General features: G+C 50.0%; 11 protein-coding genes across 11 annotated transcripts; 5 read left to right on the top strand and 6 right to left on the bottom strand.

The window, feature by feature from the left end:
• Positions 1–99: 99 nt before the first annotated feature.
• Aud_005291 (uncharacterized protein) lies at positions 100–1,708 on the bottom strand (the record flags this gene model as incomplete). The annotated part of the gene is made up of 3 exons (XM_043290220.1): positions 100–816; positions 902–1,591; positions 1,652–1,708. The coding sequence occupies 3 exons, from the start codon at positions 1,706–1,708 to the stop codon at positions 100–102; spliced, it is 1,464 nt and encodes a 487-aa protein (XP_043146155.1).
• Positions 1,709–2,344: 636 nt separating this feature from the next.
• On the top strand, positions 2,345–3,460 carry Aud_005292 (uncharacterized protein; the record flags this gene model as incomplete). The annotated part of the gene is made up of 2 exons (XM_043290221.1): positions 2,345–2,460; positions 2,518–3,460. The coding sequence occupies 2 exons, from the start codon at positions 2,345–2,347 to the stop codon at positions 3,458–3,460; spliced, it is 1,059 nt and encodes a 352-aa protein (XP_043146156.1).
• Positions 3,461–4,065: 605 nt separating this feature from the next.
• Aud_005293 (putative MFS transporter) lies at positions 4,066–5,650 on the bottom strand (the record flags this gene model as incomplete). The annotated part of the gene is made up of 4 exons (XM_043290222.1): positions 4,066–5,159; positions 5,219–5,293; positions 5,340–5,388; positions 5,444–5,650. The coding sequence occupies 4 exons, from the start codon at positions 5,648–5,650 to the stop codon at positions 4,066–4,068; spliced, it is 1,425 nt and encodes a 474-aa protein (XP_043146157.1).
• A 938-nt stretch (positions 5,651–6,588) lies between these two features.
• On the top strand, positions 6,589–8,345 carry Aud_005294 (uncharacterized protein; the record flags this gene model as incomplete). The annotated part of the gene is made up of 7 exons (XM_043290223.1): positions 6,589–6,710; positions 6,761–6,921; positions 6,974–7,096; positions 7,142–7,438; positions 7,547–7,693; positions 7,738–8,049; positions 8,095–8,345. 7 exons carry the CDS (start codon positions 6,589–6,591, stop codon positions 8,343–8,345), a joined length of 1,413 nt encoding a protein of 470 aa, XP_043146158.1.
• Positions 8,346–9,387: 1,042 nt separating this feature from the next.
• On the bottom strand, positions 9,388–9,945 carry Aud_005295 (uncharacterized protein; the record flags this gene model as incomplete). The annotated part of the gene is made up of 1 exon (XM_043290224.1): positions 9,388–9,945. The coding sequence occupies one exon, from the start codon at positions 9,943–9,945 to the stop codon at positions 9,388–9,390; it is 558 nt and encodes a 185-aa protein (XP_043146159.1).
• Positions 9,946–10,908: 963 nt separating this feature from the next.
• Aud_005296 (oxidase ustYa family protein) lies at positions 10,909–11,942 on the top strand (the record flags this gene model as incomplete). Its single annotated transcript, XM_043290225.1, has 5 exons — positions 10,909–11,140; positions 11,193–11,324; positions 11,371–11,501; positions 11,547–11,646; positions 11,701–11,942. 5 exons carry the CDS (start codon positions 10,909–10,911, stop codon positions 11,940–11,942), a joined length of 837 nt encoding a protein of 278 aa, XP_043146160.1.
• Positions 11,943–12,147: 205 nt separating this feature from the next.
• Aud_005297 (cupredoxin domain-containing protein) lies at positions 12,148–13,202 on the bottom strand (the record flags this gene model as incomplete). The annotated part of the gene is made up of 4 exons (XM_043290226.1): positions 12,148–12,690; positions 12,735–12,803; positions 12,853–12,888; positions 12,933–13,202. The coding sequence occupies 4 exons, from the start codon at positions 13,200–13,202 to the stop codon at positions 12,148–12,150; spliced, it is 918 nt and encodes a 305-aa protein (XP_043146161.1).
• A 911-nt stretch (positions 13,203–14,113) lies between these two features.
• Positions 14,114–15,503, bottom strand: Aud_005298 (FAD-dependent oxidoreductase; the record flags this gene model as incomplete). Its single annotated transcript, XM_043290227.1, has 5 exons — positions 14,114–14,282; positions 14,335–14,410; positions 14,461–14,754; positions 14,801–15,086; positions 15,132–15,503. 5 exons carry the CDS (start codon positions 15,501–15,503, stop codon positions 14,114–14,116), a joined length of 1,197 nt encoding a protein of 398 aa, XP_043146162.1.
• A 913-nt stretch (positions 15,504–16,416) lies between these two features.
• Positions 16,417–17,690, bottom strand: Aud_005299 (uncharacterized protein; the record flags this gene model as incomplete). Its single annotated transcript, XM_043290228.1, has 5 exons — positions 16,417–16,704; positions 16,757–17,056; positions 17,117–17,308; positions 17,364–17,431; positions 17,477–17,690. 5 exons carry the CDS (start codon positions 17,688–17,690, stop codon positions 16,417–16,419), a joined length of 1,062 nt encoding a protein of 353 aa, XP_043146163.1.
• A 739-nt stretch (positions 17,691–18,429) lies between these two features.
• On the top strand, positions 18,430–20,086 carry Aud_005300 (putative MFS transporter; the record flags this gene model as incomplete). The annotated part of the gene is made up of 4 exons (XM_043290229.1): positions 18,430–18,633; positions 18,690–18,798; positions 18,857–19,401; positions 19,460–20,086. 4 exons carry the CDS (start codon positions 18,430–18,432, stop codon positions 20,084–20,086), a joined length of 1,485 nt encoding a protein of 494 aa, XP_043146164.1.
• Positions 20,087–20,774: 688 nt separating this feature from the next.
• Positions 20,775–21,338, top strand: Aud_005301 (uncharacterized protein; the record flags this gene model as incomplete). The annotated part of the gene is made up of 1 exon (XM_043290230.1): positions 20,775–21,338. One exon carries the CDS (start codon positions 20,775–20,777, stop codon positions 21,336–21,338), a length of 564 nt encoding a protein of 187 aa, XP_043146165.1.
• Positions 21,339–26,610: the final 5,272 nt, after the last annotated feature.

The raw sequence follows: 26,610 nt of genomic DNA on the forward strand, positions 1-26,610 counted from the left end.
ATCATCTCAGTGCATACAAAAGGTAGTCCAACATGAGAATCCATCTCTCTGTGTATATCCGAACCAAGTATGTACAATAAAACAGCCCGTCTATGTCTCTTAACGAACCAGATAACCCGAATAATCCACATCTTGATGCAACCCCAACGGATCCCCCAAACACAAATGCTCCGCCGTCCACTTCAGATCCTGCTGCCAACGACTGAATTGCCAATTATTAAAATCCTTCTGGTAATCACACAGCCACGTCAGAACCCTCCCTCTCTGCTCAATATCTCTGCTCGCTGCCCACGCTGTCGTAAGACAAATAATCAGATACCCCGACCCCATTGGCCGAAGATCCTCCGATATCTCAGCCAACATGAGAATCTCCTCGGTGAAATAGTACGCATCGGCTTGTACCGCGTCACTATGTGTCCCAAGTGCTTGTAGCATGCAGTTGAAGAATAAGGTTATCACCAGACCGATGCCGTATATACGGTCGTAGTGTACGGTTAGGAGGCGTTCTAGCCATGCGCGATGGGATCCTCGGGGTAGGGCTTCGGCGATAGAGAGATCTTTGTGGATACTTCCTTGTTTGAGTTTGTCTAGGTCGAGCTTGCAGGCTTGGTAGAGTGTCCAGAGTTCATCTTGGACGCCTGTTGGGTCGGATGCTGTTCGGAGAAAGATTCTGGCACGGCGCATTAAACCTGGGGCTCGGGAGAGAGTTTGCAGTAGGCGGCCTTCGGGATTACGCCTGTCGTATTCATTCACGATGAGAGAATCCCATTCTTCTTCGCTGAGTTGGATCCGATGGTTGAAGAGGCCCTCGAATAGCTATGACGTCATTAGCATAGATCCCAGGCAAAGTATGGAGTCTGAACAGACAGCCTCAGGGGGGATTATGGACTGAAGAACTTACAACACTTCCCCGTAGGGACATGTAAATCTTTGCTTCGAACTCATTGCGGGGTCCAAAGTTCTTCCGAGCTTTGAGAATTTGTGTCGCGCCTTCACAATGTCCAGACCATTGCTGGGTGGTGGTCTGCCCCAGTATCGTCTGACAGATAAGGAGGATCATTACTGCGGCTATTGTGTTGGTTTCCTGTGCATGAACTGGATCATCCAAGTAAACCCGTAGAGTGCGTAGTGCAGCCGAGTACTTGGTCAACGCCTGCACTGATCCGGGCTGGCGGTTGCAAAAGTCCGTATGCGCGCTAGTAACCGCGTCGACGGCGCGGTCCAGTGCATCGTTAGTGCCTATTCGGCGAGGGACTTCTTCGAGAAATATGCCAAAGCTCCACTCGAGGTTGTAGCGGATATCAGTGGAGCGTTTAATGGCTTGAGTGAAGGCTTCTGCCAATCGGGTGGTGCTATTGCTTGGTTTGGCGTGGATGAACAGGAATTGGCCGCCGCTAGGAGGTAAGGGCGTGCCATTAGATGATGAGATATTAGATTTACTGGCTGTAGATAAAGCGACGCTGTTATGTTCTTGTCGAACTTGCTCGGTGAAACGCTTTTCTTCTTGGAATTTAAACCTTTGTTGGCCAGAGCCCACGCATGGTATCTTCAAGCGCAGACATCGTCCGCAGGTTGGCTGTTTCTCGTCGCACTATTCCCACCGGGATCAATTCCTCAGAACTCTAGACTATGAGAAACTGCATACACATACCTTTTTCTTCTGCTTTCGGCATGCTTCGCAAGCCTTGCCCGATGGAATACCAGGCATATTTTATCTCACTAGTGGGCCCGGGAGACCCTGAGAGCACGTAGTGTGGGGTAACAGCGAACCGACGTTTCTAGTTGCCGGCGTAACGTGCAGGCCTTGAGAGATTTCCAGGAACGAGGTTTGAAAGTTATGAGGCAATATGACCCGGGTATGTCCATTTTGAGTCCGACGGAACGCTCAAAACTCTGGCGCTGGGGTTATTTGAAGATGCCAGGGCTGATGGCACAGCCATCGGCGTCGTCATCGCAGAGGGCTCAAGCGTTGGGTCTAACCGAATTAGGCTGTATGTGCCGCCGCCCAAGGTGAGACTGCGGATGCTGATTGGTTGATGCTGATGTATGTGGACAGGCCAATTCACCCTTCCCCCGTGGCTAGCTTATCAGAATATCACCTTTCTGGAAGCTATGGAGATCAAGGGTTGGAGGGTTTTCAGTTGGATGGGTCTATGTGGCTTGGTTTGCAGATTCCTGAGGCGCAGAGTGGGTAGTCGTTTCTCGTCTGGGATCTATGTAGCGCTTCGCCTTAAAAGTAGCTTACTTTATTATGTTGTGGACACGAAGATGAATAGTATTTAAAGTAGGAGGATTCCATTCTGAACCATGAAGTGCTATTCAACAACAATACACAGTTCCCAAAATGAGTTCAGACGACAAAGTGGTCAGCTACTACAAATACGACCCCAGCCATGTGCTGCCTGCGGTCTTTGCAGGCGTCGTATGTCTTAGCTTGGTGGCACATATCTGGCAGAACTTGTAAGCTTCGAACATGCTATTGAATCCTTATTTAACTATACACTGACCTGTCGAAAGCCGCTACCGCTTCTGGAGAGTGACATTCTGGGCATTCTGGGGCGGTTTACTCTTCACGGTAGGCTGGATCCTGCGATGCTTCAGCAGCTATCACCCCGGAAATATAAATCTCTACATCGCACAAGCCGTTTTTATCTATCTTGCGCCTCCCGTTTACTCCGCTGCCGCATATAATATCGTCGGTCGACTGATGAACTATCTTCCTATGCACGCCGTGTTCCACCCCGACCGCGTACTTATCGTTTTCGTGTACGCCGGTGCTGCGGTTGAAGGTATTACTGTGGCAGGTGCAGCCAAATATGCAGCAGCAGGAGATGATACGGCGCAATACAAGAGTGGTGGTGTTCTTATTGCCGTTGGCCTGATCCTTCAAGCCGTCGTTGAATGCCTGGTAATCGCCGTTGTCGCGATGATCCATACCCGAGCTGCCAAAGCCGGAACAGTACCTCGCAACGTGAAAACTCTCTGCATGACACTATACGGCACTTCCACCTTTGTCCTGCTTCGCTGCATCTTCCGCGCCGTGGAGTCATTCGAGATGTTTGGCAACATCGGCTGCACAGAGAATTGTGGCCCCATTCTCAGCAATGAATGGTATCTGTTTGCCTTTGAACTGGGTCCTATGTTGATCTTCACTTTCTGGTTGAACCTGCTCCATCCCGGTCGCTTTTTGCCTCGGAATAAGACACGCTATCTGGACACCGATGGCTACACAGAGCGTATTGGACCTGGGTGGAGCGATCGCCGGGATCCATGGGAGACCTTCATTGACCCTCTTGATTTTCAGGGTAAGATCAAAGGACAGGCCTCTCACGATCAGTACTGGTTGAGGCCCGACGAGTGGTCCACCTGCGAGGACGGTAGCTTTGCCGAAGGAACCGCAACGAATGTGAAGTCAACGCAGACGAGCAGAGAGAAGGTGCTCCGGCCCGGTGAAGTTTAGTCTCTGGACGATTTTGTGCTCTATTCTGTTTTCGCAGTGATGGTGGTCGTGATTCTGTTCCTGGGTTCTTCTTTCCTTTGTGATTATTAGCGATTTCCGAATTAAGAGGTTATATTTTTACCTATAATGCCGTCGCAAAACAAGTTTGATGAGAAAGGCATATAGATCGTGGGACTCCAAGGCCTTGAGTGGAGGCATGTCTGATGACCAAATGCGAATTGACGGCCCAAAATCAGCGTGCAGCTGTCCGATAATCCAGGATACAACGCGTATCTGAATTAACCATGAATATAACCGACGACATTTTTCTGACGGCGAGAATTCAAACCCCACTCTAATCTAGTAAGATCGTCGTGGAGCTGAAATACCCCTGCCACACCAACCATGGGAGAACGTGGCCCAAAGCCATTTGCTGGGCGGCTAAAAAAACCTCTCTTAGTTGAAGTTTCAAGACAGCATTCGCAATACACCCAGGCTCTTTTTCAAGTACCAGTAAAGCCCCCTGTGACCTAGATACCTGGCTGCAGCGTCTGGCTACACTACACCCAGGGTATTCTCCAGGGGTACGCTAGTCTTATATACCAGAGATTACGGGCCTTAGCGTACTAGTAAGTATACTTATATCTCGGGTGTCTATCCCCTAGCTTGGCAAACTGCTCCTCATACGGCAGATTCTCCAGGCCCTGCAGCAGTCTCAAGGGGTCCCTCTCCTTCCTCCGATTCAAAAATCGCAACAAGAGCACCTGAACCACAGCAAGCACCATCGCAATCACCAGCAACGCCAGATTGAAGCGAATTCCAAGGTTGAAGTACGGCGCCGACTCCTTGGGATAGATCCACGTACTCATGATGCCGCCCATATTCGTCGCGATGAACGCCATCGCCACAGCAGTCGCACGCCGCAGGTGGCCAGCCGTGTTATTCGGAACCCAGCTAATCAGACAAGGCGCGCAGGCGTACACACCCGTGACGAGAAGCATGAGCGCAGCGTAGCGGATGCCCACGCTGCGTCCATTGATGGCCAGCGCGGCGCCAATCAGCGCAATGCCGCTCGTGACGAACGCCCCGGCGCCGCGCTGCTGTCGGCGATCGGAAAGGTATGCTGTCAGCATCGTCACGATGAACCCGCAGGCGTACGGCGGGACGGTCATCAGCTGCGTTTTTGTAGGGCTGTATCCCAGCGCCTGGACGATGGATGGCGAGAAGTATGCGAGTCCGAAGAGGCATGCCCCGTTGCAGAAAAGGATCAGACAGGCGATCCAGACGTGGAGATCCTTCAGGACGGAAATGACACCCTTGAATGTGACTTTGGATTCAGTTTCGAAGTTGTTGCTGTCTTGCTGCAGACGCGCGATGCAGCGCTGCGAGTGTTCCGGGCGAAAAGTGACGACTTTCTCTGGTCCGTTGGGCAGCACGAGGAACGAGAAAATACCGAAGCAGACGGTGAATAAGCCCTCAAGCAGGAAGATCCACTGCCAGCCCTTCATACCGTGGATACCGCTCATCTGCTGGATGGCTGCGGCTAGGAGGCCCGAGAAGGCGCCGCTCAGGGAAGCAGCGGAGAAAAAGAGGGCGATGCGCACCTGGAGTTCGTGGCGGCGGTAGAAGTTGGACAAGAAGAGGACAATGCCGGGAAAGAGGCCTCCTTCTAGCAAGCCAAGGAAGAATCGACATGCGAGGAAGCCGGAATAGTTGTGTACTTGAGACTGGAGAGTTGTCACGACCCCCCAGAGTGTGCATAGAGTGGGCAGGAGATACGGGGGCCGATGATCTTCAGCAGGAGGTTGAAGGGAAGCTCAGACAGGACATAGGGAACATAAGTGATGGTAATGACTGTCCAGTCAGTATTAGGCAATGAGGGATGGGCAACAAAACGTACCTGTTTTGTACTGCAAATCGGTCAAATGGAGGTCCTTTTCCAAACCAGCCTATGGTCCTCTTTAGCAGCAGTCTGCGTCAACGTCATATTGGTAGATGACTTACCACTCGTGCGTTGCCCACATTTGCACGATCTAACCAAGCCAGCAGGTATAGCATCAGGGTCATGGGCATAAGCAAGAGGTCCAGCCTGAGCAGAGTCTGGCGGTCGAGCTTCAATGTCTCCTCGTCCAAAGCAACCTCTTCATCGGCGACCCCCTTCTTGGTCTCGGGATCTCCAACATGATCGCGAAATGATTTTTGATCGGTCATTGAGGAGATTGGCGCCTGATCAATGCTCACGGGTACGAAAAATTTTCACACGTCCTGACCATCGTAGATACGAGTTGGCGCCTTTTGTAAATATGGCCAAGAACATCGTCGGTGATGGCCGCTCTAGATTCTCCACTCACGCGGAGCAATTCCGATGTTCTAGTACACGCGATGTGACTAGACTTGCAGCACTGCTGACCAAAACACTCATCTATACGGGGTCTACGGAGTAAGCAGTAGTCCGCACGGATATATGCGGGGGCGGGGCAAGAAGCGGAAAGACTATATATCGGCAATCCTTACCAATGGACCGCGGCTTTTACTTTTGGCTCTGGACTTTTGCTTTGCCGTTGTCACAACCCGATGTAAAGCCAAGACATGGCGTAGGGACCTTTAACGCTGCATGGGGATTGGGGAGGACACTGCGAGGCTCTTTAACATTAAGATTTCGGGACGCCACTGTCGGTCCAATCTGCCCTAGACCTAACTATAATTATATGGTAATGGCAAAGATACAGAATGGACAGGGATGGAGGTCTGATTCTTTGATTAGCATGCAGACCTATATATTTAAAAATAAATGCAAAACTAGCAATAAGGCTGTAGAACCTTATGAATTAGAAATAACTAATAGATTAAGTCATAATAGGAATCTAGCCATCTAATTAGTTAAATTAGAGTTATAGAGAGTTCAGTTTGACCGCAACCGGCCAGAATGGTTGACATTCCCCCCAGGATGAATCATCAAACCCCCTGACGTCGGTGATGTCAGGAAACAAAGCACATGCTATTTTTCCAAATCACCCCAAGTGATTTTAGAACTCATAGATCATTGCCAGTTATGGCGTGTCAGCTATGGAAGTACCAAGTTAGTCGCATGGCCGATGGCACCAGGTTCCAGAAGGCTAATACCTGAATCAGACAAAAATCTGCCTCGAATGGCGACGGAGGATCGTTCCGTCCGTCAAAAAACCATCAACGAGCGAAAGTTGATGGCCAAGATCGATTGGCATGTCCTTCCAAGCTTGTTTGTCATGTTTCTGCTGGCATTCCTCGATCGGTAGGGTCAAGTTCCCAAGTCGCGATAACTGGTGCTCACCAACCTTGCAGTATTAACATCGGCAATGCGGCAGTTTTGGGTTTGAAGGAAGACTTGCACATTCAGACAGGCACGAAATACAACACTGCATTGACCATCTTCTTCGTGCCTTATATCATCTTTGAAATTCCGTCGAATATCCTGCTGAAGAAATTGAAGCCGCATGTGTGGTGTATGCCTTGTTCACATCCACAAAAGGAATAACATATTGACTATAGATTCAGTGCCATTAATCATGTTCGGCTTTGGTCTGGTCACAGTCTGTCAAGGCCTCGTGTCAAACTGGGGTGGATTAATGACGACTCGCTGGTTCCTCGGCATGTTCGAGGCGGGCTTGTCTCCTGGATGTTAGAGCACCTTCTCCTGTGCCTGAAACCTGCTAATCAGTAAAGCTTTCTACCTTATTGGAATGTGGTACAAGCGCAGCGAAGCTCAGAAGCGATTCAGCTTCTTCTTCAACTCATCAACTATCGCCGGTGCATTTGGCGGGTTGCTTGCGAGCGGAATCGGGAAAATGGACGGGGTGCGAGGCTATGGCGGCTGGCGCTGGGTGTTTATCATCGAGGGCGTGATCACCTGCCTCGTTGCAATGACCTGTTTCTTCACCGTCCCAGGATTTCCTGAGGATGTAAAATGGCTCAGTGAGGAGGAGAGAGACTTCATACTTTCCAAGCTGGTGGATGATGTGGGTAACGCTGCCAGACATGCGAGCATTGGGTGGCGCGATGTTCTGGCTGTTTTCAAAGATTGCAAGCATGCTTTCCTCTCCATGATGGATAGTCGCTAACGCAGAGCAGACAAGGTTTTTATCGGCGGACCGATGTATCTTGGACTGGGCGTCACAGCTTATGGTACGAGTGTACACTCTTCTCTTAGTGAGATACTGACGACAGCAGGGTATGCCTATTTTTCTCCTTCGATCATCAAAACCTACGGCCATGACGGTATGATCATGTCTCCTATCGGTTAGATTCAACTGACTTTTCAGCCATCGAAACACAGCTCTACTCCATCCCGCCATGGGCCGCGGCGTTTTGCATCTCCATGCTCATCGCCTTTTTGTCTGACAAATTGCGCCACCGGTTTATCTTCGCTATCATCCCGATGCTCATCGCCATGGCCGGATTCGGCGTCCTCCTCAACGTCCATGACCATCATACCGTTCAATACGGTGCTTTGTTTCTCGTCACGTGTGGCTGCTTCAGTGCCATGCCCGTGCTGATCTGCTGGTTCTCGATGAACCTGGGTGGTCATCGTCGACGAAGCGTAGGGACAGCATGGCAGATTGGGCTTGGAAATAGTACGTCCTCCACTTAATAGGCCAGGTTCATGCTAATCTCCGCAGTCGGCGGGATTATTTCCACCTACTCCTTCCTCACCAAAGACGCCCCTCGCTACCATGACGGGTACATCATCAGTCTGTCCTTCCTCTGTTTCTCCGCCGCGATGGCCAGCATCTACTTATTGGCAGCTTTGCACGACAACAAGAACCGTGATCGGGCCATTGCGAATGGGACAATTGACTTGCAGGCTTTGTCAGACGAGGGGTTGGAGTATATGGGAGATTTGGCACCGACATTTCGCTATGCTTACTGATGACCAGGCAGCAACTAGTTGTGGAAAGTGAGCGACACGAGCCAGCATCCCATTCTGATATTGTCTTTATACGCTGCTGGTTGAAATCGGTAATTAACCGTAGTAACAACAATGTCATGATGCCAGACACTATCGTCCAAATAAACTCCTGTAGATCATTACTTAGGCTTGGTCAAGCTTTCTACAGCCAAACTTAAAGACAAGCAGGTCTAAAAGACAGCCAAGTGCTTTGACTCTTTGTATGACCGCAAAATAGCCATGAATTGCGGACTGCCCTTCGTGGGATCCCTGAACTAAGGTGACTAGTTTCTATTGTCCCTATACTTTCAGTCTTAAATGCCAAACGAATGAGTATGAGGTCTCAAATGCACCGTCATGCACTAAATTGGCATCTTTTGTGCCCGTGCCATAGCTGACCTGCAACCAAGGCTGAGTCTGAGCCTGGCGTCGGCAACAGGATAGGTGCATCCGAAATGAGTTGAGTACAGCCGTGCATTCAAGTAGGTTACACCATTGTGGCTCACTGCATATATATGCAAGGAGCATTATTGCAGTAGTCTCATGAGCCATTAACCACACGGCCTCCATCCTCCTGCTGAAGGCGCTCATCTGTCGATGGGCGTATTCATAGAAACTACTATCATCTTTTATTTCCAGGAGATTTAGTTTCCGCGAATGGATAATATCGATCCTTTCTCGTGGTCTGTTGAGGGAGGGCAGCACATTCGCTTTTACCTCTACCAGTCATAGATGCACATTGCTATGCAAGGGTGTTCCCTATTCCTTACAGTTTACATAGTGGAAGCGCCGGTTATAATGAGCGTTTGAGACATTTCGTATATTATGATTCATCTAGACAAGACATCAAGATTTAAGGAGTGTGTAACATGATTATCATCATCAACACAGTTTGCGTAGAGCTTTGCCCGATATGCCACATAGATTTTCCCCGTCGGGAATCATTCCTCAGAGCGTTTCTGAAACTGCAATTCATCAGGATAGGCGATTTCCAATCACAGCAAGAGAACTTACATTCGACCCTCTAGTAGTGCTCGTAGGTGCCGTAATTGCCATAGTTGCCGTAGTCACCATAGTCACCATAGTCACCATAGCCGCCGGGAGTGGGAGTGGAGGTCTCGGTGGGGGTGGTGGTGGTGGTGGTAGTAGTGGTGGTGGGCTCATCGTCGCGCTTGTAGTGACCATAGTCCCCATACTTGCCGTAGTTTCCGTAGTCTCCATAGTCACCATAGCCGCCGGGAGTGGGAGTAGGAGTCGTAGTCTCGGTGGTGGTGGTAGTGGTGGTGGGCGCTTCGTCACGCTTGTAGTGACCGTAGTCCCCATATTTGCCATAGTTTCCGTAATCACCGTAGTTGTTGTATCCTGGAACAGGAGTTTCTGTTTCGGTGCTTGTGCATGTAGTGGTGGGTTCCTCGCCGCGCCTGTAATGGCCGTAGTCACCGTACTTGCCGTAGGAGCCATAGTCCTTATAGTCTCCATAACCGGCGGGCGCCGTTGTTGTCTCGGCGCGAGCCTCCTCGATGGGTCTGGCGCTGACGCTCAGAGCCAGGAGGAGGACAGCAGTTTTGCTAAGTAGATGCATTGTGCTGGATGATGAAAGTTTAGGATGAAGGGAAAGAGTTTGCTCTGTGGCAGGGAATGAAGAAAGTCTTCAGGGCAGACAAGGGTAGCAGGCTTTATAGACAGTGCACAGTTCCTATTTCCTTGCTGTAGCTCGCACTTATGCCCGAGAGTAGCAAATGACTCCCCGGTATCCAAGTCGCGGATCAACGCTTATTGGTCAAGTCTCTGATGACTGCAGCGGTCTGGGATGGCCTGGTGAGAAGCTCGTCATGGTGTTCCAATCAAGGATACGGCAGGATACGATGCAGGAAGCTACATCGACTGCTGTGTTACATTGTACAAGCCTTTGTCGCAACAGATAATGCAAACAATAGCCCCCTGAGCAGTTCGTCCATTGTACGTTCAGCCATGGAACTGCAAAGTCAATCTGACCAGTTTCTATCTATATTCACCAACTCCGATTCCCACTGGGAACCCATGACCATCACCCGGGAGACCAAAAGCTCAGTACACGAACAGCCGGAATGGGCATCTGCATGTCTCAAGCTTGCAGCTTTTGGGTTCTCCGCTGAGTCGAGATTGGTTGCTCTCCGCACACTCGTGACGGTTTGTCTGCAAGCCAAGCCTCGTCGATCCGTTTATTACATCATGGGGTCACTATTAATATACCCATCTAGTGAGACAAAGAGACCGCCAAGCGTTGTTCGGTCACAGAGCCGAAAGGGATCTGCCAGCCGGGCAGCCCGTGTCTTACAACTCATCAAATCCCAGGTTGCATCCGCGCGGGGGCCTGGTACTCCACAATCCGCCATTGGTGGGGGCTGAGACATGCACGGTACTTGCTTGGAAATAGTCACACTGCCACCCATCCGACTGTTGTTGCGGTCAAGATTCCCTCGGTCGCATTTGCTTGTTCGGATTATATCTTCTTTGATCTGAGCTTTTGTGCTGATGGCCAACTCCTACGTATCCCAAGGACAATATGGCGCGCTCCGACTCAGATAACGGTATCGATGCCAACTATGGCCTACTCAACAATGAAGAAGCCCAGAATTGGAGTCATGACGAAAAGCCTCGAACTAGATCGCATGGACGATGGCTCAAGGCCTTGCTCTATGTCGCGACAGCGGTCGTTTCCTGCTTGGTTGGACTCTTCTTCGGACAACAACTACAAGACCTCGATAGGGTCTGTACTCGTCATGTTTCTCATTATTGTACGTCCTCGTTGTCAGGGATGAGTGATTTTTTGAAAGTTAACAAGAACAGCGCCTGTTACCTCAAACGTCGACATAACATTTCAACCTCAGCGGTTTAATGGTTCGCTGCTCAAAGAGAACATTTACCGTCAAGGTGCCAGTCCGGAGGTCGATGCGGCATGGGAGGCATTGGGTGTAAATTGTAAGACATATTCTGCTGAGATAAACAAGATACTAACCATGAGCAGATAGGAGTCTGCGAGTCCCGGCCGAAGATGCCGAAAAATCTGGACTTGCGCAAGACCAGGTCAAAATCAACCAGAAGTATGGAGGAGGCTATCCGGCGAACGTAGAGGGCTTCCATCATTTACATTGTCTAGTATGTCATTCTCCCAGAGATCAAGGCGAATACTGACCTGGGGAGAATCTACTGCGCCAAACGCTCTACTACAACTACGATTACTACCACAAGCTCGGCCAAGGAGCTTTCAAGAACGACGATTTTATCGTCCGACGACATGTTTGTAAGTACTCCACATCGCAGTTCCTGGCCTGGTCAAAACTGACAGGTCCCTTAGCCCACTGTCTGGACATCATACGACAGCAACTCATGTGCACCATTGATACCGGAGTCCTCGGTCAAGTCTGGATCCATCCAGATCGCCCAGAGGCGTATGTGGACTTCAACACAGAGCACCAGTGCAAAAACTTCGAAGCTATCCGCCAGTATGCCGAGAAGAATCAGCTGCCGGCTCAGATTCCAAAGGATTTCTTGGAGCCACCCAAAGCCGGTGACAGAATCTATGATGAGATTCCATAAAAAAGTCTCAAACGACGAAAATGGTAATGAAAATTATGTATAGTATTTATATTCATAATGAAGAAAATGTTGCACCTACTGAGTCAATACCAATCGTGATTGGGGGGCTTCATCCAAGGCTGAAAAATTCGCAATGGTAGCATACAAAGACGCCAGAAACAGGTGGAGAATACCAGACGGCAATCTATGTGAAGAACTAGGGAGATCACCTCCAGCCGTAGTACATCCCTCCTGGCTTGCCACCCACAACACCCGTCGCCTCCAACTCGCTCGGCTGACGAATGTCTTCCTGCGGCAGTGGCTGCTTCGTTGCAGTCTCCCAGTTCCAATATCCATTTCGCAGAGGAGGCGAGACAGCAGGCGGCGAAGCGTCCGAGCTCGAAGAGAATGTACCATGGCCTCCCACTGAAGAGGACGCAGTGAATCCCTGCTTACTCTTTCCCTCCCTTCGACTACTAAATAGAGCGCAGTGAGCTGTCCGCTCCATCCGCCCGACCTGTGAAGATGGCCCCTGTTTATACCTGTTCCGACACAGCATGATCACAAGGACGAGGAGGATGCCAACAAAGGCAAGCCCGGCAACCACGGTACCGGCTATGGCGCCACCGCTGAAAGAGCTCTTGTTGTGGGTGCCGGCAGCTGAGGATGAGTAGCCTGTTCCTTCGGCGGGAGGTGATTGTCCCGGGATGAGCATATAGGGGTATCGTCTTGCTTGGGCGAATTGTGCTTCCCAGGTCATCGTTTCGTTCTACCGCCATGAGCATGGGTCATTAGTCGTGGGCACATACCTACCGGGTTAATTACTCCCACCATTCCATTGACGAGACAGGAGTCGACTGCCGTACAGTAGAAGAACGTGGGCTGTAATTCCTGTTAGTCAACTGATTCCAGCTCTTATAGCTAGGCATACCTCGGTATCATTCACGACTAGTGACCATGTAGGAGGCTAAACCGTTAGCTGTTGATATCGAAATAGGCGATAACACTAACCTCTCCTTCCAGCTGCCCATCGCTATTCTCGTTAAAGGTATTGACCTGGCCCGAGTAGAAGATTTCATCCGCAGCAGGCACACACGGTGCCATAAAGTCTGCCTTGACGACGGAATGGTTGCGCGGGTAGAACTCGAAGACGATCACATCGCCGACAGCGGCCGTGATGCTGTGCGGCAAATACTGATGTGGGTTCTCTTTTGGGCCTACCTTGACGGTATGCGTCGAGTGAGGAGCCGTCGAAGATGGAGTAGAATTGGTTATCGCCATCGCTGTTGCCCGTGCCGCTCTGGACTGGATTAGCAGCAACACGACCACGAAGATGATAGATAACTCGAGTATCGTAGCATCGAGAAAGAAAATAAGTCGCAGATGAATGTCGTTTCATGTGTTCAGAGAAAAGTCGTCGCGCACTGCCTCGAGGTCTCATTGTCTTAAGGATAACAAAGAAAGTATATGCGGAAAGTTTAGTGCAACGCCACGTTTTATTTGGCGGCTATCTCGTGATCTAAGATGTGTCTCTTTGTTTATAGACCTGTTTTCCTTGGTTTGGAGCACTGAAATTAATAATGTTGAATTTCTATGGAAGGGTACGCGACTCACTGGGATGGGCCGATGGCGATGGAGGACGGTGAGAATGCTAACCTGCTCAATGTTGCGAAGTACTTGCGTCGCTGTCATGTTAGACTTTTGCGAAAGGCAGAAAGGTGCTAGAAAGAAACAGAAAACCCGGTTAAGTGGCAAGTTTCGAGCTTTTGCGAGGGATAATCTGGGTGTGCCCACATTGCGGTCATGTTGATAGCTCACTTGTAGGACTCGGCCTCCTTGGGACCCATGACTTTAACGAAGAGGTCCAGAGGGATGCCGAGTCACTGATCTGACTAGGAACTTAGATTATTCGTCAATCATTTAGAATTGATTAGGTCGCCTATACAAGATTAATGGCCTCAGCCACCGATCTTATTGCTGAAGTGTTGAAACTTGTATATTATTACAAGTTCTCATGCCTCATTATGTACTTCATTCGCAGCACAAATCCTGACAGAACGCTATGCTAGATTATAGCTCGGGGACAGATATCCTCGGTCTGTTGATAATCCACCATCGATCGCTAGTTCTCAAGAGCATGAAAACAACGAGATCGAACGAAGCTTCATATCCCTCGTAGATACCAGTGGTTCCTAATCTAGCACTCTCTTCGCCACGAGCGGGCTTCCATTCAGGATCCTCGGGTAATCGTGGGCATCGAGGCAGGCCTGTCGTGAGTTTAGGACACTCACTTCTGCCCGCCTAAAAACATCGTTCTCGTATTCTTGGATAGAGCGACAAAGGCAATCGGATGACAGCGAACTATACACAATCAGAATTTCTCAGTTTCAGACGATGGGGGTACAGGACGTACTCCGACGAGGCGAAATCGATTCGCTGGACGAGGTCACGAACATCTGCGATGGCATTATTGGCACCTTCGCCACGGACTTGATTCTCATGTTAGCGTAATCATCCTAGATGTAGCGTCATATCTTACACATGGTCATAGTATGCGCTGAATCGCCCATCACCACCACGCGCGGGTGAAGACTCTTTCCTGGGGCGAAGATCCAGTCCTGGATGCGGATCGAGCGTGCCTCTGAATCATCGGGAAGATTGTGGACGAGCGACCGGAACGGTTCGACCCAGTTGGCTGTCAGCTCTTTCATCAACGCAATCCGTCCAGCATTATCGGGCGGGAGTGGAATGTTTTTATTGTCGGCCCATGAGACGATGATCTGACAAACGTAGCCATCTGTGCTGTCGTCAAAATTGTTCGGGGTGTCGAGGACTGTAGAGTATTAGTGGTAAGAATCAAAGGTAGAAGACATGCATACAGCTGAAGAATAGGAAGATGTTCGAATCCGGATGAGCTCCCTGGAAGATATAAGGATCCATAGCCCGGAAACGGGCGGCTTGCTTGGGCGAATAACGGACTGTCACTCCAAGAAGCTGGACGGGGAGCGGATTCATTTGATATGAGTCGGGGTATGCCAGTTTACGGATGCGAGAATTGGCGCCATCACAGGCGACGAGAAGACTACCGGTGTAGGACGTACCGTCTTCAAAGTACGCGGTAACGGTCTCCTCTGTCGATGTGAGGTCGACGACGGTTTTGGACCACTACTTGCATTAGTTTTTAGAGAACTACAGACGTCAAAGGCAGACCTTGATATCAATCCCGGTCGTCAACAACTCCCTCAATCTCCCCCTATTCACCCGCAGTCTCTCCGCAGCGGGGACCTCAAACAGCGCCGATCCGGAGCTGAGGTCGAAGAACGGGAACCGACCGACATCGCCACTCTCGGAAGCTTCCTTGTTCACTGAGCATTCGGGTAACCGTGCGACGATATGCTCGGGCAGCATCTCCCGCAGGATCGGCAGTCCCCAGTGCAGCGTCAGACCCCATCCCCCGCTACGGATATCGATCGAGGAATCCCGCTCAAAGATGAGGAATGGAACCCCCGACTTGTGCAGATACTGGGCCAGGGTCAGACCGCTGATCCCTGCACCGATGATGAGAATGGGGAGATGGGACATGCTGTTTACTTGGCGGTGGGCTATTAAATTTGGCTCTGGTAAGTACCCAGAGAGAATAGGATATTAGGCCGGAAGAATAACTGTCAGCCTAAGGAACCTTTGACTCAAAGGACAAGTGGCGTGGCGGGTGAGCGGCCGATAATTGGACCATTCAGGCATTTACACAGCCCCTGTTACGGCTGGCTGAGTGGGTGGCTGAATTCCACCGATGGTCCTTTGAACGCCAGGCAATCACCAGAAGCCCCTGTCCTTAGTACCTTGTATGCGAGATTTCAAATCGAGTCGCACCTGTGTAGAAGTACTGGCTGCGTAGCGTTTGAAGGATGCATGGCGGCATGGATCCATAGCGGGATTGGTTGGGATAAGGAATTCTTCAGACACTCGAATTCGACACCTCAAATGAATTAATAATATGGCTCGGTCAATGGGCTTGGTTGGTTCCACCCCGTATCACTGCGGGCTTAGTGGTGTCGTTAGAGTGACGCCAGGAAGTCGCCGGCGAACCTTGGCTGTTGATCCCTGTCACTTTAAAACTTAATGACCAGCAATATCTATGACGCGATCTCCTCGGTTAATATCTATTTGATATCCAGTCCCCGCTTGAATGAAACCTCGTATCTTCTTTGACAAATAGGCTGAATTGGCAGTTATCCGAGTCCCGCCCGACACCCGCAGAAAGTGAAAATCTCGGTTCGACGGCGGAGCTCAAGCTAGGACGCTGCTTACTCTGGTAGTCCAGTCGAAGATCAATCAGCTATATTCTCGGGCATGTTGGCGAAATCATCCTAGTGGGACTGAACATGGCATTGATCTGTCAAACTATTTGTCCGCCAGGATGGCATCCTCACAAACACTTGGAAACAAAAGGAAGAGTAAAGGAATGGTCAAGTATACCCGGGAACCGCCCCACGGATCATTTATCATTCTCGTGTGAGACACGATACTCGACCGTGACGTGGATCTCGGCGTTCGCTCGAGCAATGGAATCGTCAGTGTCGAGGATTAGCTCCTCGCTGGGCGTTCGCTGAACGGGGACTGGCTCCTTGGAGTGTTCCGATTTCAATTGCGAGTGTCGGTTTTTGGAATAGGATTGCAAGGAGTAACCGGTGTTCTTGCGAAATTCGCTGGCACTGCGGGAGCGAAAGTCGCGCACAAACATCTTGAGAACGGGCGTGAGGAATGGAAGAGAGGTGACGATATTCTGGAACTCTGTTAGATCATGTTCTATCTTTCAAATTTCTGGACAAGCTCACCCCGACATTGAATTCGATTGTGCCCCAGAGGACTAACATGGTAGAATCCCCATCCACAGCCACCACGCGATGAATCTGAGTTAGACGTAGAATGGAGCAGAGGGTAGTGAACAGTCCGAGCAGGAACAAGCATGCCACGCCCGCCTTCTGTGCTGGTTTCACGTTCAACTGCAGTAACAATGGAATCGGCAGGAAGATGACGACGACATCACAGACGATCGTAAAGGCCGCAAGACCGTAGAAGGTTGGTCCTACCGGAAGGCATTTACCGGAAATGGTCGGATTCCAGGACCGCTCTACCTATTGAGTCGAATCTGCTTAGCACAGCTCTTGATGGTGTGAGGAACAATAGTCACCTACTGGCTTGCAGTTCACAAGCAGAACCAATGTGCCAGCCACATGTCCCAAGGTCGACAGTATGATCACCACCCATATCAACATTCGGTAGAAACGCTTGGAGGTTTTCGCGAGCAGATGAAGGTAGTTGATACACAGCGCGGCTTTGAAACCGGCGATTCCGAGTTGGTAGAAGGGCCGACCGGCGTAGTTGAGCTGCATTGCCTAGTCAGAAAGATCGAATCGAGCATGGAGCGGACGAGTCAGGTACCTTTGTGTATGTTCTGAGGTCCGCCTTTGGCCGCAACGCCAGTGGTAGTCCCAGTCCATATCGGCTTTCTGCTGTTGTGAGTATGGCTCATAGAGAATCGATGATGGACTTACGAGATATACAAAGAGCATTGTAGACGATACTGAATATCATTCCAAACACCATCACGTAGTCGGCAGCGCCGAATCTCCCAAGTTTGATACGCACGAAGAGTCGCAGACAAACGGTGATGACCATCAAGACCGTCAGGGTAATGCAAACCCCCAGAATGAGGGGATACCTGGACTGGGCGTCGATCTCTGGGGAAGCATTGTGTACCCAGCCCATATTGACCGTCACATAAAGAAGATCTTGGGCGAGGAAATAATAAGATCAGCAGTCACCTATCGCATTGTTTTGTATAATCATGCATGATGGGAGGTTTATTAGGAGTCCGCTCAGCATCAGTTGGAACATAGTCCCTAGGCTCTATTAATTTGATTACCGCACAGTCCAGGTTTTTCCTGCAGGATTGGCCTTCCGGGAAAATTAATTTGTTTCGGCGGACAAGACCCGAGATGGTTAGATGAATATCTTCACAGCAGTAGAAGCGGCCCTTCTAGTCTTGCGCCATGAGTATCTAGAGTTTCTGAGTACATGTATGCTTGTAGCGCTAGACCGGGGACCCTGGGCAAAAGGTGCATTCTTCTGCATACTATCGCCCGTGTTTAACTGGATCGGGCCATCTGCACGTTCGAGATGATACTACAGTCTCGTCAAAGTAAAACCTGCGAGAAAAATGATAATACTGTTGCATCCTTCATCCCCACCCGTCCCTTGGCCCCCAACCGTCCATTTAAAGTCGGGATCATCTTCAGTACTACGTACCTTGCGTACTTCAGGTAGCTGATCAGCATTGTGACTTGCGTCCCTCCCCTTCATCCCTTGTACTACCCTCCGCTTCACGTTTCACACCTATCTGACGTGTTGCTTTTTCCCTTTTCCTTTTTCCTTTTTCCTTTTTTCATCCTTTGTTTTTTCTTTTTCTTTCTTTTTTTCTTTTCTCCGTCGTCTTTCTGTCACCAGAATGGCCGAGAAAAGACCAAATATAGACACCCATCCTGTCCATGGACGACGTGATGATGCCTTGAATTATCTGGATGAACATGCCAATGTCCAGGATGAGGCGACTGTTGATCTTGCGGCCCTGCGACGCAAGATCGACTTTCGCATTATCCCCTTTATGTTTTGCTGCTATGTCCTGCAGTTTCTCGACAAGGTGATGCTCAATGTACGCCACTCCCTCCTCTTCGCACAAAGGCTTTTTTTCTCTGATGATGCTGGCAGTATGCTGCTGTGATGGGGATAAGGAAAGACCTCAAGTTGGTTGGCAATGATTTCTCCAATGCGGCGACTTGGTTCTTCATTGCCTACTTAATCGCGGAGGCTCCGCTCGGTATGTCTCATCCATTCAGTAACCCCGGCATCCCACTGATACCGGTGATGTTCTCTAGTAATTCTCCTGCAAAAGACGCCCCCGGCCAAATGGCTAGGAGCAAATGTCTTCCTCTGGGGTGTTGCAGCTGCTGCTGGTGCCGGCGTCCGTGACTATCGTACTCTCTTGGTCGCACGTATCTTCCTCGGCATCTTCGAAGCCACGATCGGTCCTTCTCTGATGCTGCTGAGCAGTCAGTACTACACCAAGAGCGAAGCTGCGCCGCGATTCACGCTGTGGTATGTCGGTCTGGGTGTGGCACAGATCCTGGGTGGTCTTATCTCCTTTGGCTTCCAACATGTGCACAATCCGTCTTTCCAAGGCTGGCGCGTCATGTTCCTCGTTCTCGGGCTTGTTACATCTCTTACTGGCGCACTCACCTTCATCTTCTTGCCCGACGCGCCGATGAAGGCAAAGTGGTTGACCGACCGCGAGAAGGTTGCTCTTTTGAATCACGTCAGCGTCAACCAGACCGGTGTGTGGAGCAGTGACTTTAGCGTAAAACAAATTTGGGAGGCTGTACGCGACGTTCAGCTGTGGTTCATCACCGTCATCACCATGCTGGTATGTTCGCTATTCCGGTTATAGTGCATTTTTGCGATTGCTGACACGCTACCACCAGATCTCCGTCTCCAGTGGAGTGGTGACCTCTTACTCGGCCACTTTGATTGCCGGATTCGGCTTTTCCGGGCCCCACGCGGCCCTGCTAAATATGCCCTCCGGCATTGTCAGCATCTTCTTCACCCTCTTGGTTGGCTTCGGGATCCGCCGAGTCTCCCACCGCTGGGCCTGGCTCATCGCCTCCACCCTGCCCGGCATCCTCGGCGGCGGTCTGCTCTCCTTCCTCCCCAAGCACAACAAAGCAGGCGTCCTCATTGGCATCTACCTCGTGAACGCCGTGGTCGCCACCCTTCCCATTCTCTACCAATGGACGGCGGCCAACTGCGCGGGCCATACCAAGCGCGCGTTTGCCAGTGCGCTCGTCGCCGGCTCCTTCTCGGTCGGAAACATCATTGGCCCTCAAACGTTCCAGGCACGTGATGCGCCTGGATATCACCCTGCTAAGATCGCAGTGCTGGCGACGCAGGCTGCTGCGGCAGTCCTCTCGTTCGTCCTCTTCTTGTACTATGTGTGGGAGAACAAGCGCAGGGACCGTGCTGCAGAAGGCCAGGAGGATCAGGCGCAAGATGAGACCAAGTGGGCCGGGTTGACGGATAGGGAGAATAAGACTTTCAGATATGTCTACTAGCTGTATATACGACGGATATACGCAGAAAATTATGACCTGTAACGACTGTTTACGGTCTGGATAGTTTCAAAAAATCTTGTATATTATCTCTCAGTTCTACCAGAGGTTCTAGAAGCATTCCACCGATTGCTGGATGTCTGTCTCAAGGATAACGATGATGTCGGGGCCCATTAGCCATAAGAGGACGTCTATCCACTGCTTGAAGTTTGCAGGCGGATGTTTGAAGGATCACCTATTCCTGGAAAAAATGAGATCGTGCATAGTTTCACCAGTACCCAGTTTTTCTCAGACATGACCAATCCTGTCCATTCCTTCATCCTTTAGTTAGCTAAATGAAACCGCAATCTCCCGCCTTTCATTGGGCCGCAGCAGTAGTTTAGATATTAGCGGTATCGATAGCGTGGGGAAACGGCGGTTTAGCCCTGCCCGCACAGGGTCTAGACTGCGACAAGTCCCACCCTATTGGAGGATTGGACGAGAACGAGGCTCAAACGGGGTGGATAAAGTTCAGAAAAGGGGCAATGCAGACGAAGATAGATCGATCAAATTCAGCCCAGCTTGTTCCCCAGAAATAAATAAATAAAGCAGAGAATCTCTCCACTGTGCTGTTGTATTCGAAGAGTTCCTGTGTCTCTACCGTCGTTCATTCCATCCATTCGCTCGCTCGCTATCTATCTATATTGCCACCATGCAATTCAAGGCGCTCGCTACTTTCCTTTTCGCCGCTCTGGCAGTGGCTAATCCGGCCCCTGCCCCTCAGTCCGGCGATGATATCAACGATCTGCTCGGCTCCATTCCCAGCTCCGTCCTCAACGAGCTGATGACCGCTATTCCACCCTCTGTTATTGCGGCTTTTGCCAATCCTACCGCGGCTTCCAGCATCGTCAACGAGATCGAGCAAGGACACATCCCTGACTGGTACTCCAGCCTGCCCGACGACATCAAGGCCTGGGCTTCTTCCGCTGCCATGGAGGAGATCGCCGGTGCTAGTGCTACCCCCACCCTCACCGGTAGCTCTGCTGCTACCGCTACTGGTGCTACCACCACTGGTGCTACTGCCACTGCCACTGCCGCCGTCACTTCGTCCCCTTCAGGAACTTCTTCCTCCACCAAGAACACTGCCTCGGGCTCTGGTGCTTCTTCGACCTCGACCCCGAGCTCGACCTCGTCTCACAACGCTGCTGCCACCGGCGCCGTGGCTGTCAGCTTTGCCGGTGCTGCTGGTGTCCTGGCTGTCGCCCTTGCTCTGTAAGGAGGATGGGAGCTCCAAATGACATCTGGCTGTGGTGCACGATTCCTGCCAGACTTTGAATCGTACACGATATTGTGTCCATATATACCTTTTGTGGTCTTTGTCCTACTTCGATAGGCAATGTACGACTATTTTATAATACTTTCAAGGCTAGCTATGTGATAATAGAATAATACGAGCATTTCAGCGAAGATCCTGTGTCTCCTCTGACAATGCTACGAATGCGGAGGCAGAAGTCCCGACCAAATAACAGTGATAGGTTCTTCTGGACGCGCGTACCCCTCGTGTGATGTATTGGAATATATCAGCGAGGCTCAGTGCATGAAATTTTGTAGTTGCCGGTGGCTCTACATGGCATTTTTTTAGAGTGGACAAGATGCACCTCGGCAAATCATAAGTGACGAAGCCAGTTCTGGTATCCTGCGGAAGTCCCTACCAACGACTAATGCTTCGGCTACAGTCTCCGAGGCTCGAGAGCGTTCTCGCCTGTTGATCGCCTGTTGATCAGGATTCTAGACCCTGGATGATCTCCAAAGAATCCACTATCGAAGCCAAAAGTTCGAAGTCCTGCATGAGGCAAAATTATGAACCCTGTTGTTTCACGTTGCAACACAGTGCAAGGGCCAGAACTATACTCGGATCTTCTAAGCAATCACCTGGCTTCGGAGACACAATCGTCGCCCGAGGCAAGAGTCCCAATATCCGAGGGCTGCAATAAATTGGCGCCATAATATACATGAAGCTGATATGACGCTGCTGAAAAGCGATCGAAGGAGAGCAGAGCGTGGATGGCGCGGCCTCGGAGAATCCTTTGCTAGGTTTTATTTTCAAAGTACCTGAAAATGTTCCTGCGCCAGAGGGCTTGCATGGATAGGATTCGAGCAAAAATGTTGTTCTGGTGTGTAGCCATATGAAAATGCCCGGGCCTGCTGAAAGATATGAATTTGGCTTGTCCTGACATATACTATTGACTACATTAAATTCCAACAACATCCGATCTGGCCTGATATATATGTCAATGTAAGACGATGTGCCGACTTGCCGATGTGCAGCTGACCTTCTCAATATCCGCCAACATACATGCCAGCAGTCCAAAGTGAATGTCTCCCATGACTTACCTCTTGCACCAATAAAATAGATCAAGGGCTTGCTCAAAGAATATCCTATTGGCCTTATCATTTTTTGGCCTCTAAATAATTGTTCAGGAAGCGTGAATGGTCCCAAAATTCCTCCAAAAGTCGAATCGCTCGACAGCCTCCAAACAGAAATTGAATAGACCAGCGAGGCCCAGGATCCCAACAGCCAGCCCGCGGGTTCCATGTCTGTGTACAGTGTACGCAAACGGAACGTGTTGTCGGGGGATTAACCCATTTTGAAGTGTCACAAACGAAAATACCAATGGTGGAGCTGATGTGTTCCGCCCAAGTCAGAGAGATGTTCTCGGCACAGCCATGTATGCCAGTTTAGTAGATCTGGCAGCAGTCACGCGTTTGGTTGCATCTAATGCGCACAGCACGGCAAGGCTGCATCCTGGCACCTCCCACGAAATGATATACAGAGCTATGTACAGCGTTGTGCGCGCCTTGCATATAGACTAGGCTGTCCGCTGTCCGCTGTCCGCTGTCCGCTGTCTGCTGTCTGCTGTCCACCAGTGCGGTATCTGACGGCACGAAAGCTCTTCATTGTATTGCCTGCAGACTTGCCTGTAGCCCGGACGCGATGCCTATATAGCCCGAACGCGACCATAGGCTGGACAAGACCAGTTTTTCAGTATGGCTAATTGGCGGGCGAGGTCCCAGTCAGCCGTTGTCTCGGTGCAAAGCAGTTCGTTCTTTATCCGTCAGGCCGGAGATCACAACTTCTGGTGAGCGTTCCGTTGTGGAAACTCTGCTTTCTTGTGGCCTAGAAGGGTGAAATTCTCCGTGGGTCCAAGATGCCTATGTACAGTGATGCTGACGGCTATGTATGGTTGCTGATCCATGTTGGGACTAGCTGCAAGGGTGAGAGATGAAGCCAATCTAACCGGATCTTCATCTATCTGCGGGCTCTAGTGTGGTCACTGTGATACCTGCCAGCTCACTAAAGGAGAGGCTTGGAGTGCTGACTATTGCTAGGCTGACCTGGTATCTATTTTCACATTAAATAATGCCCAGAGCCCGTTGTGCTGCGTCATGTGTGCATTTAGATAACCCGGACAACCAACGAGATTATGCCTCGGTGAAACAAATCCAATGACACAAAATGCCTCACCAGTAATTCTGCTGGTGATCTTCGCGATCCACTCAATTTCAAGGGCTGCGCCCTGGCCAAAAATTGTTGGAAAGAAAACTGCTGAAAACACCGTCATTCCGAACCTGTACTCGGTTTCAGCAACTGCCACTTGCGGGTAACGCTCAATCGAGCCTTGGGTTCTCACCTCAGTGCTGTATCTTTATAGCCTAGGAAGAAATGGGAGTTATGAATGACGGAACTTGTTCGGTTGCGTCCGGCGTCATAACGTACAGGGATCTGGACCTCTCAGGAAAGGGGGTTTCTGTATATTGTTGGCTAGCTCAGCTCCCAGGATAGTAAAAGACCACACCTCCAACTACAAATACATCCCGTACTGAGGCCCGGCGAGAGATTATAGTAGATCTAGGAATCCACGAAAATTGTTTGTTGTCGAGGGTAAGAACCAACACTCTTCCCACACGCCCATCACTGCACTAACTACTAGTCTTTCAGACGAGGACCGATTTTCAAAGCAAATGGCCTCAGCAAAGCCAAAGAAATTCCCTAGACCGGAAACCGACTACGAACGATGGCTTCGCGGACAAGATGAGCACTACAAGCTAGGAGATCAGCCAATATATGGACCACCGGCGCAAGGTGTCGAGGACCCCATTGAGAATGGGAAAGGCAAAGCACTTTTAAGCGATGGAAGGGACAAATCACACCCAGAAACTCAAGAACAGATCATTTTTCAGGGTTCCTTTGCGCACCCACCAAACTCCCGCTTTACTGGCCACACAAGCTACTCGATGATCTGCAGCATTATTCTGTCAGTCTTGCTCACAATAATCATCATAAGATCAGCCAAAGTACTTCGAAAACGGCGTCACCAAGGGGTTGAGATTCCACTTTCTGGGAAAGTTCGGGACAAATGAAGAATGATGCGTGCTCCAGAAGGTCCGCTCACGACAAGGTGTAGATGAAACAGAGTGGTTTGACTGCTGGCAAGTTAAACCATGTTACCGCACGATGCGAGAATGTTTAGATCATTTGAGCAGACCTTACATCATTTATTTATTGGTCAATTGTGTACCCAATGACAACCGAAACCCAACTAAGTAGGCTCCTCTGGAATTAGCAGGATTTTAGATAGCTGGGATGACTTGGTCTTGTGAAATTGACAGCTGACAAGTCACGACTACAGCCTTCTCCGCATGTATCGCTTCTTCATTTGATTGGTTTTGCGTCTTCTGGATGTCTATTCGTTGCTAGAGCCGCAGTAATACTCATTCTGGGACAAGGAATATCGCAATATCCCAGTCGATCGTCACTCATTCCAAAAACGCTGACCAATGAGCAAGACCAAACCACGCTCTGGAACTGCCTAAACTAGAATAGCAAATAACCAGTATTTGACAACCTCAGACCAGCAGACTTTTGCTACTTCTGTGATCTTCTCTGGTAGTACTTAGAAGTCTGGCTTATTCTGGGGCTTAGGATTTCTGTTAGATCAGAAGGATTTAGTTCGTAGATAGCAAATGTAAAGTCATCCCGTATGTACTAATTGGCTTTTTCATCGTTGACAACGGAAGAAAAGACGAATTGGTTTTCTTGTCGGTCTTCCCTATCATGCGAGGGACAGCATATCCCTCAATTCTGAGCCTCACCATGGCGTTGACGGAACCTAATATCGAATTACCCAACATATCGAGGTACTTGGCATGTCGAGGCTTGTGTTAGCGAGGTTTTGCTGTAACTATGTTGTTACAGGTACTTTTGTTTTAGGCGCGGCCCTGGTTTTAGCTTGATTCGGGCCGTCGCGCTGGTCAAGACACTGCTAGCGCCAGCTCACTGACCTGCTTTATTTCTGAAATACTCCGACAAAGTTCCGATAGAGTCGATCTGTTCCAGGTGGTATTACCACTTAAAGCAAAGATCCCTGGACCTTTGCTATCCTACAATTTGGCGGTAAGTTCAGGAAGAAGGTCTATCACGTATTGCCTTCATGCTCCCCCAACTGATCACTTATAATATTTATCCCATAGTATACATACCTGACGCGGGAACACTAAGGCCAACTCACTCTTAGGCGCCCCGTCTCCCCGCGTGCCAAGGGCTGGCCTCAAATTATACAGCACTCTAGGCACTATAATCAAACAGTAATCAGTTCCGGACGCGCCGGATGTAACCCTTTTATCTTTTATTCTATTAAGAATCCTAAGAAGATGACCCGCTTTGAAGGATTATCCCCCTTCCTTGGGCCCGCCCTATGCGAAGGCCGGCTGCCGGGCTATACCCCAATGGAGGACAAGTGTCTTCACCACCGAGTCTGACCGAGGAGTTTGGGCTGAAGAACCCTGCATGGCAGGCTCAGTTAGCGTAGGTCAACAAGCATCACAGGAGGTTCTTTTGTTAAAACGTATAATTCAATGAAACCAAGAATCGGTATCATGATCAAAATCCTTTTGTATAACTTGCCTGGGCCATGGCAGTTCTTGACCATCACCCCTTTTGCTCCAGACACTACGCTAAGCAGATTAAAGGAATCAACTGATTTACTCAGGAACATATTCATGGAAGAGTTTGTGGTGGAGTAATCAGGTGGTTCCATAACTGCATAAAAGTGGAGTTGAAGTAAAAGGGTCTGATTTTATGCTAGTGCCTTTGCTATCCCAATCACCATCCAGTTTGGTCCTATCCTCAGATACGAAAGCAGGGGTAAAACAAGAAGAAATACATCCCCGCACGCTCATTAGGGCACTTTCCCTGATCCTTGTACGCCACGGGTATCCGATCTTCGAGTACCTTACCTAGCGGCGTCGCCTCAATTGAAACAAAGGCGCAGGACGGTAGTGGGGCCATGTCTTGCTACGCACATAGTGCGCAATGCACTGAGCATGACATGACTCTTGGCTTTTTCAATATTTCGGCTCGATCCGCATACGTGGTCTGATGCGCGGCTCCGAAAATCAGAAAGCTATGCTGGATGCCTTATGACGCATGTACCACTCTTCTGAAACTACTGCATTAAACTCATAAAGGGATCTATGTTTAATTTGCC

Source organism: Aspergillus udagawae, assembly GCF_001078395.1.
Source record: "Aspergillus udagawae IFM 46973 DNA, scaffold_3, whole genome shotgun sequence".
NCBI lineage: Eukaryota > Fungi > Ascomycota > Eurotiomycetes > Eurotiales > Aspergillaceae > Aspergillus > Aspergillus udagawae.